Genomic DNA, 12,714 nt, shown 5'->3' with positions numbered 1-12,714 from the left:
ATTCTCCTCCAGTACACAGCCAGTTGCTACAAGGCAATGATACTGCTCTTCATGCTGTCCCGTCTATACCACCATCCTTTCTGAATGTTTCTATTCTCAGGATACTCCAGAAAAAAGATCTTGTCTCCACCCTGGCAAATGCTGTTTCTTTCATGTTTCTAGGAGGGAGAACAGGGTATTTCATAAATCTAGCATGTAGATCTGTACATACTAGATATACATACTCATCTAAGTCTGTGATGAAGGGAATAAATTTTTATTATGTAAATATATTTACACAAAGTTATATATATATATATATATATATATATATATATATGTATATATATATATACATACATGTCCCTCTCCAAACCCAAGTACATTTGAATAAAGACATCATAATCACTGGTTGTAACTGAATCTCAAGGTACTAGTTTCTCATAATCATTCTCTGTGTCATCTGGCTTGGCAAAGGTCAGGAAGACTTGCTCCAGGGTGATCTGACTGATGGAATAGTCTTCTAAATTGTAGTCCTCCTTTGCTTTCTCCAGAATGCCAAACACCTTCAACAAACAGCAACAGAAAACATGCAGTCACCACTGAAACGTTCCCTCCAGTCCCCAAGCCAGAGGACTCGCTGCTTCCCCCCCTCCCCCAGTGTCCATTGGATTCACAGTGGAGGACCAGAGGCTCCAGGAGAGTGAGAAGGGAAAGCCGGAGAAATAGGTAATTTAGAAACTAAGGGCAGGCAGGTCTCTGTCCCAGTTCTCTTGAGGGACACAGGCTAACAATGGGATTCAGGGGCAGAAATAGAAGGCAATTAAATTCTAGCGTATTTGAAAAGTAATATGAATGAGCTAGTGCATCCACAATGCCAGGCATGATTCCACTGCCTGGGCCCCCGGGACATCATTAGTGTGCTCCTAGCATTAGTGTATAGAAGTGCATGGTTTCAGCCATCACCTTTCCCCAGCTGTTGTCCTTGCTGGGAATGTAGTAATTAAGGACCCCTTGATTCTCTTGCTTTAAGTCACTACCTAAGACAAGAAAATAGACAAGTGAGTAATCTTAAAAGATTTGATTTAAAGCTGCCTTAAAATAATGTTACATTTGCATCCTATTATATGCAGGGGAGAAACTAACGGGTCTATACGTAAGTGGATAGGACCAAGCACTTAAGAACATGAGCCTTATGGAGATGTCCTCATTCAAGCTTCCATACACAGTGTGGCTAATGTGTTTACAAGATTTATTAATAATGAAATTGTATTATTATATGGAGTACATCACAGTGACCGGGTGTACAGTTTTCAGCTTGCTTGTCTAATGTTAGAGACTAATCTTCCTAAAACTAACATTAGGAGCCTTTGTTGCTAAGTCAGTGGTGAGACTGTGGTCTGGGGAAACTCATTCTGGGTCATTCATTTTCCTACACTGGCTTTAGAGGAAAGCAGGAAAGACACCACCTTACTGTTCTTGTGATTTGATTATGCCATCTCCCTGCCATGGGGAAGGTTGCAGCAAACAGGCCACCAAAGTTTGCCCATGTATTATCTTGCTTTACAATTGTGTAAGAATTCACTAGTACAATCAGAAGCCAAACGGTAATATCCATTATGAGTTTTGAACACATACTTGGGTATACTTGATTTGTAGATTAAGTTGACTTGGATTTAAAAATGGAAAGTAACTCATATATAGTTAAAATGTTAGATTTCCTTTAATATTAGCCCCAAAGAATGCATTGTCACACAAATCTTTTTACTATGTACTATTTCAAACATAGAACTTAATTATTTAAAGTTACTACACAAGAAACCGCCCACTCAGGTAAAACAAACAAACAAACAAACAAACAAACCAGATACACCCCCCCCCCCCCCCGCCACTTTCCAGCCTCTGGCTCCAATAAAAGTTCCCCAAATACCTTCAATGTAATTGAATAAAAGTGCTCATTATATATTATCTTCTTTCCTTTTTATTGTTAATATTTTTATTTCGCTCCTGATCTTGGTCTCATACTTGGTAGACAAGTCCTCTACCAGTCATCTATATAGTCCGACTGGGTAAAGTTTCTAATCCTTCTTTTATGACATTTTAGAACATTATGTTTCTATGGTTCATTCATGTTGTTATATATCATTACAGTTAATTCCTTACCTTTTCTGCACCACAGTAATCTAGTATGTTAGTATCCCATACTTTATTTTCATTTGACTGAGAATTCTTTCTATTTCTTTCTTCTGTCAGAATGTCCTGAATGGTTGGGTTTTTTGTTTGTTTGTTTGTTTTGTTTTGTTTTTTTAAACCTAGCTGTTAGCATAGGTTATTCTAATATTTACAGTCTTGTTCTGGAAGTGGAATTTCTGGGAGAGTAATGGAGTGGCCATTACTCTTTCCAGCTTGAAGACATAGAGAACTACAAAGGCTGTTACTCTCTTTTCACAATGAGACTCTTTCTTGAATTTATTTGTTCTGTGAATGGGCAAACGCTAGACACATGACTAATTCAGTATCTCTGGAGACAGGGGCCCACAGGGGAAGATGACAAGAGGAGTCACTTACACAGGAAGACACTGGAAACTGGTTAAAAACAACAAATGCTCAAATAAAAACATTAACAACCTCCCAAGTGTCAGGTGTTGGGCTAGCATGAGACAGACTATGTGGCTATTGCTTTTGTTTTATATTGGTTACATTCTCCATTTAAAATCAATTATCATCTTCCATTACTAAAACCCTCACCAACGATGTGCTCTTTGACCAGGCAGACACCATTCATTTAACCCAGTAGTTCTCAACCTTCCTAATGACGTGACCCTTTAAAACAGTTCCTCATGTTGTAGTGGCCCTCAAACATAAAATTATTTTCATTGCCACTTCATAATTGCAGTCTTGCTCCTGTTACAAATCATGATATAACTATCTGATCTCTGGTGGTCTGAGGTGACACCTATGAAAGGCTCATTCAACCCACACGGGAGTCATGACCCACCGGTTGAGATCTACTGATTTAGCCTTTTGTTTTGTTGTTGTGTTGAGGGAGATTCTCAGGCCCAGGTTTGTGTAGAACTTTCAATCCTCCTGCCTCAGTCTCCTCAGTACTGTTGTTCAATTACAGATGTACCACCAAATAAACCCAGCCTAATCTCACTGGTAGCTCTTATGTAGAAGCTTCTTCAACAATATTCCCAAGAGATCTGAAATTTTTCATTTACATATTCTTCTGAAAAGACTTAGGGGAACAATAATGCTTGGATGTTTCTATGTTGATTTGTGTGTGTGTGTGTGTGTGTGTGTGTGTGTGTGTGTGTGTGTGTTAAATATTTTGCCTGCATTGTTCTTCACTAACTTTCTTAAGTATGTTACATGCTGTCATCTTAAAACATTGTCAGAGGCTGGGAAATGGCTCAGTTGGTAAAATATCAGCATTAACATGAGGATCTAGGCTTCAACTCCAGAATCCACATAAAAAAAATCTGGGTATGGTGGCATGCACTTTTATTTTTTTGTACTGAGAAGGTAGAAACAGGTGGATCTTTGGGACTCACTGAGTAGCCAGCCTAGTCTACTTGGTAAGGTCTAGACCAGTCAAAGACTATGACTCAACAACAACAACAACATACCGTACCATAGACGGGGTGATGGCTCAGTCAGGAGAGTGTGCTGACCTGAGTTCAGATCCCCAGAATCCACATCAAATCTGGGAGTAGCAGCATTCGCTGTAACCCCAGTGCTAATAAAGCAGAGACAAGTGACTGCCCAGAGCCAGTCTTGACCAATTGGGAAGCTTGAGAGTCAGTGAAAGACACTGCCTCAAAAATATACAATTCGAATGAGGAAAACACTCTCATTGACCTCTGTCCTCAACAAACATATGCGCACATATACTTGCATGTATAGGTGCACATACCCACAGGAACAGAAATATACACTACACACAAATGCGATGGGTGGCTCCTGAGAAATGATATCTGAGGCTTTCTTTTGTCTTCCACATGCATGTGAACACACAGACAGATAGATGGACAGACAGACAGACGCATGCATGTGCACACACAGAGAGAGGGACGGGGGAGGGAGAGTGAGAAGGAAGGGTAGAGGGAGAGAGAGGGAGAGGGAGGGAGAAAGACATTTATCCTAATTTTCTTTTGCTTGTAACTGACTTGGTTTTTTGGTCCGCAGATCCAGCTATGCCTCTGTATACCATTATTAAGGGCCGTGGTTACATTAGATTATGTCTTGTTTAGGGTGATGGGTGGTCAGTTTTTTCAAGTATCTGGTTGACATTTTATGGTGAGTTTGCCTTCTTTGTCTTCAGGAAAATGACCAACGGTTTCAGTGTTGCTTCTTCTCTTCTGCCAACTGCACCCTCCTTTGTGGCTGGCTTCTCCTGGACCCTCCTTGCCTTTCTTTACTTTCTCACAAATGCATTTGTGCATTTGTTTGTTTTTCCCCTTTTCTTCTCTTCTACAATTTCTATTTTCTTTGCACATTGCCTGATGTTTGTTCTTTAGTTGTATATTTATGAAAATTGCCTGAGAAAATCCTCTCCAATGCCACTGGCCATCCTTCTATTGTTTAGCCAGCCAACTTCTCAGTTATTTTTTCATATTTATCCCATTAGCAACTTGTCAGGCTCACATTTTCTTTTTTATAGCATCATAAGTGCTCCAGTCATGTTAGTATGTCTGCTTTTCACTAGCAGTCTTTTTCCGTAGAGATCAACCACAATCTTTCCAGTTCTTTGTGCTTATGGGAGATGGATTGCCTTGTAGTTTAGGAGTGTAAGAAACGGAGTAGGATAAAATCATGTTCATAGCTTCACAGCTGAGTGTCTTCTGGATCTATTAAATAAGACACTAGCAAGGTAGCTCTGCCATATCCTCTTCTGAGTCTCCTTTCACTCCAAGCCTTGCTAAGGAATGCTTTCCTCCAGAGCAGAGCTGGGCTTGCTTCTGCCTGGATTCAGAGGATGCTGCTGAGCACTGAGTTGGCTCACTATCAAGGTCCTGCCTTTATGTGTTCCTTTCAGCTTGCTCTCCCCAGAGACAGCCCAGGGCGTCACCTCAGATCCTAGAACTGACATTGATCAGCTTATATTTTCAAGGATTTATATTTTAATTATGGCTTACATTCTTGTTTTGTTTCTTTTATATTTTCCTCCTTTTTTATTAATTTCTTTTAATCTTTGGAGCTGAGAAGAAATATTATACTTTTAATTTTGAGCCTATAGTGCATTAAAAACATTAGTTCTTATTTAACAAGATTCCAGTTTAATTTTATTGGCAATGCCCTTCAGAGATAAAATCTATCTCTGTTGGAGAAACAGAATCATTTTATTAGTGACTTTTTTTATAAATAAAATGGAATATGGGGATTTAAATTTCCTTCAGATTATATAAAATGTATCTGTTAAACATCTCTGCTTTCTTACAGGAACCAGTTCTTTTAGAATTGCTTATGCCTAGTGCCCTTTGGCTAGTAATGTTTATTTTTTTTTCTTTTAAGAGTTAGTATTTATGCATGCATGCATGCAATGTCAGTTCCCTTCTTTGCTGTCGTATACAATGTTGGGAGCCAAGTCCTAGCAGAAAGCGGCTGTCATCTTTGCAGCCATCTCAGGCCATATACCCTGACAAGAGACTTGTTTTCAACAGCCTACAACAGCTGAGAACACTCTGATAAACAGCTTGTTTTTCTCACATATCTTGTTTTGTTGTTTAATGCCCCCAGCTGCAAGGCGCATGTGGTAAAGTGTCTTCAGTTGCATTCCCCTGCTTGTGCTTATATATACTCAGTATTTCCTCTCAATAAAGGGGACTTGAACGGACTCTCTGTCTTGTCTCCATTTTTTTACATCTCTTGCCCCACCATCCCCACTCTCTCTCTTGCTAGACCCTGTTGGCTGACCCGAACAGACAGGGTCATCTGGCCCCAAACGTGGGGTGCAGACCAGAGAAATACAATAGCTATTTGTTCAAGAATAATATAGGGAACAGTGGGGCAATGACACCTTACACTTTGGACCTTTCTCAACCCCACATTCTGGAAGATGTATCTGTCCACATTCTTAACAAGGGATTGTATTTAGTGTTCCTCCTTCAAGTATAGTGAATGAGCAGAGTAGGTTAACAATAAATGAATTTCTTGGATCACAAGGCACAATGCAAAATGGATGCATAATTGCATATTTAACCTTTTGGACATACAGACTGGCATCTCCATACCACATTGCTGTCATCATGACCAATGCTTAGGTGATGATTTTCCTCACATTTATTCTCCACATCTGCTCTTTTTCATTTACATGGTGATCGCAATTTCTCCTGTGTAATCATGTCATGTTACTTTCCATTGCTTAGACTACAAAATTCCAAATCCTTAGCTTAACTCACAAGAACAATTTCTGTTATGTTTTTCTCAGCCTGGAAAGGCAGAAATGAAGATGGGATCCCACAGATATTAAAAGTCCTTGCTAGGAGATTTAAAACATTTGGGTACAGCTCCACCATTGCCTCCAGCTCCTTAGCCACGGAGTGGGTAAAGGAGAAAACGGTGGAGGAAGCCCTGACCATCAAAAACACAGACATCGCCAAGGAGCTCTGCCTGCCGCCCGTGAAACTGCACTGCTCCAGTGAGTCCGCCTGCACGCCAAGATGTGGAGCGCTGCTGCCACGCCTTGAAGATGGTGCCTGCTTGCCCTTGCAGACTTGGAGTAAACAAGCCTTGTTTGGTCCTGGGGCGGTACTTCCTGGTGGCCTGATCTTGTGTCATGGGTCCTTGACCAATCACAGTGCGAGACGTGGTATGGGCTCATGGGCAGTCCTACACAGGGTATAAAGCTTCGCTCCTGGGCTGGCTCGGGGGCACACCTTCAAGCTTCATGTAACTAGCAACTCCTGAGTAAACTGGTGCTGGAAGGAACTGGTGTGCGAGTCTTTCTTCCCTGCTAGTCGGGGTGGTAGGCGCCGCACACCAAGATCTGTTCAGAGTCTGCTGTTCCCACCACACGGTGGCAGGGCAGCTGAGACAGGCAGCTCTTCCACCTCCCTGCACTCTGCTCTGTTCTCCCCAGTCTGCCTTTGCTGTCTCTGTCTGAGTGTGTCTGCAGTGTCTGAGGGCGCGGTGCACTATCGTTGCTCTGCCCCGTGAGAAGCCTTGCACCTCGGAGCCTGCAGTCAGAGCTGATGCCTTCCCGTCCTCTTAAGCCTCCCTCAGAAAGCAGGAGTGAGACGTCACCCTAGCAGGCTTTGCTCTCTGCCACCTTCTAGCTCTCAGCTTCTGCTTCCCCTGTAGCCTCAGTTCCCCCTCAGTACAAGCCTTCCAATGGGGCTGCAGGAGGAGGTGGACAGACCAACTGCCAGCAGCAGTTCTTCTTGACTTAAGACAGCTCAGCCAGCCCCTGTGACCACCAGCCTGCCCTCTCTGGGACCTGATCCCTGTTGTGTCCCAGCCAGGAAGGCACGACTGTGCTAGTTGGTGTGCCAGTAGGACACTCTTGGGTCTTCCTGGCTCCAGTACCCTCCAGCTTAAAAAGGTTCTCTTCCTTAAGACCACCTCTCAGGCCAGGGAGACAGCCCAGGTAAAGGTTTGCCACCAAGCCTGAGTTAGAACCTCTAAACCTACTCCCCAAAGTTGTCCTGTGACCACCACACATGCCAGCACACATGCCGGGCACATTCACCCACTCACATACAAGCACATGCATGTGCATTCTAAATAGATATGTATTTATAGCGACATACAAATATACAGTGATGTATGGGTAGAAGATGTGATAAAGACCGTCCCTCCAGTGTCTTACATACAAGCACATGCATGTGCGTTCTAAGTAGATACATATTTATAACAACAAATATACAGGATGTATGGGTAGAAGATGTGATAAAGACCATCCCTCCAGTGTCTAGAAATTGAAGCTGTCTACCCTTCCGTGCCTTCCAGTGCTGGCAGAAGATGCCATCAAGGCCGCCTTGGCTGATTACAAACTGAAACAAGAGTCCAAGAAGGGAGAGCCAGAGAAGCAGTGATCCCTGGAAACACTCCAGCTGGTCACAGCAGCTGCTTCCTGCCACCCTGCACATCAAAGAAGCTACGTGAAACGCACACGATTCACCATTTGCACTGTGGCTCTGATGCAAGCAAAATGTGCCATTGATTTTGCCTGATCCTGTGTTCCTTTCAGTTCACGTGTGTCCTTAGTGCAGTTAATGTCTCGATTTAGTTTGTGGCCTGGGACTGAAATCAGCACCGAAGTCTTAAGCTCTGGAGAGTGACAGGGAGTTGTACAGTACTTAGCAGATCTGCATATATATTATAATAAAAGAATGTAAAACCAAAAAAAAAAAGTCCTTGCTAGGACTGTGCTCTTAAGTTTGGGAGAGTGCAGAGAGAAGAATAAGATCAGCCAATTTAGACTGTGCACTGTACATGGGCCCAGCAGACAGGTGCTTGCTGGATTTAACACTCAGGAACAGAACTCCTTTTCTTTAATATTTTTTATCAAATTAATACTTTATTAGACTCATAACCATTATAAGTTTGGTGACATCATTGAGTTATCAGATTTTTTAAGACCAACCAACATCAACAACAAAATTCTTGAGAAACTATAGTTATTTGCATTTCCAAACTACATCCTGGCTGAGATGGCAAAAGGTCAGAGTTACAATTTTTCATACAAGACAAACACTCTTAATGTTTTTCATAGATTATGTTATGGACTGAATTTTTATTGCATACATTGAAGTTCTAACTTCCTAGGAGACTTTGGAGATAGGACCTTTACTGAGGAATGAGGCTGTAGGTGTGACTTCTCTAGTCCACTGTGACTGGTGTCCTTTTAAGAAAACAAAAAGTAGATGCCAGGGCACTAGGGAAATGCTCATATACAGAGGACAACCCATGGGAATAAGGTGGAAACACTGGTGCCTGCAATGCAAGCCAAGGAGAGAGGCTTCAGAAGAAACCAGCCCTGCTGGCAGCTTGATCTTGGCCCTCTCTCACCCAAAACTGTGAGAAAATAAATGCCGTGTAAGCCACCCATTCTGTAGTGTTTTGCCATGGGAGTCAGTTCTAGCAGATCGATACAGATTTTCTTTTTAAAACGTGGAATTTTGCTAAAATAAAAAAATACAAAAACAAAAACCGAGATCTTCAAACTTTAAATTCTATGACTTCAGATAGTAAATCATATGCCAGCTCACATGGATAACTCTCTGACTCATTCACACAAGATATTGACAAATATTTGCCATTTTTCTTGAAAGTTTTGCATAAACAGGCACAGTTACAGACACAACCATTTCTTCAAAGAACTCATTACTGGATGTCATACCTAGCAAAAACGCATGGGAAACTACTGTGAGCCACACAGCATGCAGTCAGTGAGACCACAGACTTATCGCTTGCAAGGTTAATATGACCGCACTTACCTGGGAAAACCTTGGCAATAAAAGTTTTTAAATCCTGTACCATGTTGTCATCAGTGCCAATTTTGAACTTGATGGTCATGGTGTAAATATTGCCAAATTTGTTCTTGAGATGCTGAGGGCTTCCCAGGCACACCAGCTTTCCCTGCACCATGATGGCTAGCCTGGTACAGAGAGCTTCACACTCCTCCATGCTAGAAAAACAAATCAGAATGACAGAATAACATAAGGCAAACTTATCTCCATTGGAGCATGTCCGTATACCCAGTATTTTGTGATCCCCTTTGAAGCGATAGAGTTCATTTGTTTATTATCAGGGTCACAGGGAATGAAGCTTTATTAAAATTCAAAACAGTAGAGGACAGAATCTTCAAATGGAACAGGTCATAAACATCCTTACCTTATATAATCAAGCATTCTTTAGGATTCCATCTGTAAGAATCTCACATACTCAAGCAAAATTTCTGTACACTATTTCCGGTGCAGGTATTTCCCTCTCACAGTCATGATTCCTCCCAACCTCCAGCCCCCACCCCATGAGCCACACCTGTGACCCACACCTGTGAGAGGTTATGATGATGACCTTGCCACTCTCTCTCGTCTTTATAACTGAGTTCCAGAGCATGCGCCGGGCTAGTGGGTCCATACCAGTGGATGGCTCGTCTAGGAAGACAACTGAAGAGTTTCCCATTATGGCAATTGCAGTGCTCAGCCTACGTTTGTTTCCTCCACTTGAGAGTCGAGGGAGAGAAGAGGAGAATATAGCTTTACATTGCAGTAATTTAACAGGTAACACATCTAATTATTACTCAGATTTTTATTGATAGGAAAAAAAGTTGCCAAGATTTCAAAAGGGCTGAGTATCTGAAAACAGTTGCTAAAAAACATTAGAAAGTGCTAATTGTATGTGATTGTACTAAGACACAAGACTCAAATCTCATAGTAGACGGCAATCCACTTTCATCTGGAATGGAAAAGATGACTTTTGGTTTATCTAATTTATTTTTAGCCATACTCCCAGTTAAATTTAGATTCTTATTCTTGTAGTTCTTTGAGATTCCCTGACTTCCAAGCTACATGCTGACTGGCCAGGACAATATAAAGAATCTCATCTTTGTCTGTTATAAGGAGACAAAGAACCATAACAAAGCAGGAAGAGAGATACACATTTTTTTCTAGCTCATTGACCAAAATTCAAATTAAATCAGATTTTGAGTCTATCTCAGCAAAGAAAAGATGTGATGCTCCTAGAGCTTGCTTCATTGCAGAAGAATATTTGAGTGCTTCAGGCATTGCCTGTTTGCTATAGAGCCTGGGTTAAACTCTTGGCAATTCATTCCAAACAAGGAAGGTGTCGGACTACTTCCTGGGAGCGCCAGCATGTGATCTCACCTCAAAGTGTAAATAAACTTCTCAGCCTGGGGTTTCAGATACAGCATTTTCAACAAGTTGTCCACATAGGGTTTAATATTGTTCTCTGGAATCCCCCACACCCTGGCATACATTGTCAATATCTCCCTAGAGGTCATGTAATCCAACAAGGCATCAAACTGTGGACAGTAGCCAATTTTCGACCTTACCTAAAATAAGAGAACATTAAAAGAGATAAGACAACTCAGTGAGCATCACACAGTAAATATGGTTAATATAAAAAAACTCGAAGTTCTCTGGCCTATGCCCCCGGGACAAACTGATCCATCACAGAGTTCTAGCAAAGATTTTTGTTTCCAGCAATGGGTCACAGACTCACTATGGTTAGGGGTGGCTGCATGGATTAGAACTCATGAAGAACTTCATGCCTGAAGGTGAATATGCCCAGGATAACTTTTATAAAATGAAAATAGAGTGGTCCAAGTATTTGCAGATGAATATTTGTGTGGAGGAGGCTACTCTAACATTGCTGCACCTGTCTTGATATAAGTCCAATAAGCAGTGTGATGTCTACCCTCAACAAATAGATGAATGTTTTTGAAACTTGAAACTTTTTCCTTAAGCCTTCAGTCATTCTGTCCCAAGGAACACCAGGATATCAAGAGTGAAGCCTGCTATAGAGGTGAGAGGATGACTAGCAATCTCTAGGTTAGGTTTAGTGAAATCCTGACTTCTTAGTTGTGATAAGTGGTTGAGAGGAGTCCTTAATCTTTCTCTTATGTGTGATATGGCCTTTTGAGCATTTTTTACAATGCAAGTAAGTGTAGTTGGGATCCTAGCCCTTATTTTAGATACATTAGTCACAAACTAATATGCTACATGCTACAGGAAATAGATTACCTGAAGACAAAACACTTACCCACTATGCAATTAAAAAGTCAACAGGAAAATGATATTTATGTTAGAAAAGACATGTTACAGCCATAGTGAAACAAGATGAAAAACCAAAAATGTTAGTGTGTTTTTAGAAAAGTATGACTTTAGGAATGGCCAAATGAAGCCCAGGTGTGGCATGGTTGAACAAGGGCTAACAGCTGGCTGTGGTTAGACATGCCAGTAGGGTGTGCTAAAGAGGCAGAGACAGGAGGATCAAGCAGGAAAATTGGTGATTAAATAAGGTAACAACAGGTTTATAAATATGAGTAGAGAGCACAGCACCTGTCTTCAGATCTAGGTTTGTAAAAAACACACACACAAACAAAGCAGGGCTTGTGTGGTGGCACACCTTTTAATCCCCAGAATTTGGGGTGCAGAGGGTAGCCGATCTATAAGTTCAGGATCAGTTTGGTCTACATAGTGAGCTCCAGGCTAGCCAGGGCTATACAGTAAGAACCTATCTCCAAAAAAACCAAAACAATAAACAGTATTCATAAAAACATTTTGAAATCTTTTAAAACATGGATGAGTGGGAAAGGAAACTTATAGATCAAAAATTTTAGGAGATCAAGAATACCGAAAAATAATAGTAATATCAAAGCCATGTAAAGATCATGTAAAGATCATTTAAAGATCTGGAGAAATAGAAATTTTCGAATGGATACACATTATAAAAAAAGCTAAAGTATTTGAAGAATGTAGGAATAAAATAGTAGACTCTTCTGGTGTTAATCAGGAATTTCAAATTGTATGGCTAAAAAGAATGAGCTTGCTCTGTATCTGTCTCTGACAGTGTGTGGAGGTGTTAACAAAGACTAGGTTAGGTTTAGTCACATCCTGACTCATTCTGGAAACATCTCAGCAGGAGGAAGCCAACCCATCACTGCCCCTGGACACTGAGCCAATCCCACACATGGTCTCACATTTGCTCTCATGTTCTCTAACAAGTCTCAGAAAATCCTGAAACATAAATTTAGTTTAAAATGTTCTG

General features: G+C 41.2%; 1 protein-coding gene across 1 annotated transcript in view; it reads right to left on the bottom strand.

Annotated features, from left to right (window-relative positions):
- Nucleotides 1-404: 404 nt before the first annotated feature.
- LOC114618508 (ATP-binding cassette sub-family A member 3-like) overlaps nt 405-12,714 on the bottom strand; it is a 109,306-nt gene continuing 96,996 nt past the window's right edge. The window contains exons 26-30 of the mRNA XM_028764289.1: nt 10,809-10,996; nt 9,977-10,147; nt 9,420-9,610; nt 946-1,019; nt 405-545 (exon numbers count right to left, since the gene is read on the bottom strand). Coding sequence (XP_028620122.1) covers nt 405-545; nt 946-1,019; nt 9,420-9,610; nt 9,977-10,147; nt 10,809-10,996 — 765 coding nt within the window. The remainder of the gene's footprint in view (nt 546-945; nt 1,020-9,419; nt 9,611-9,976; nt 10,148-10,808; nt 10,997-12,714) is intronic.

The sequence above is a fragment of the Grammomys surdaster genome, unplaced genomic scaffold (assembly GCF_004785775.1).
Source record: "Grammomys surdaster isolate TR1022 unplaced genomic scaffold, NIH_TR_1.0 142, whole genome shotgun sequence".
Lineage (NCBI taxonomy): Eukaryota > Metazoa > Chordata > Mammalia > Rodentia > Muridae > Grammomys > Grammomys surdaster.
This window is presented reverse-complemented; position numbering and strand designations above follow the sequence as displayed.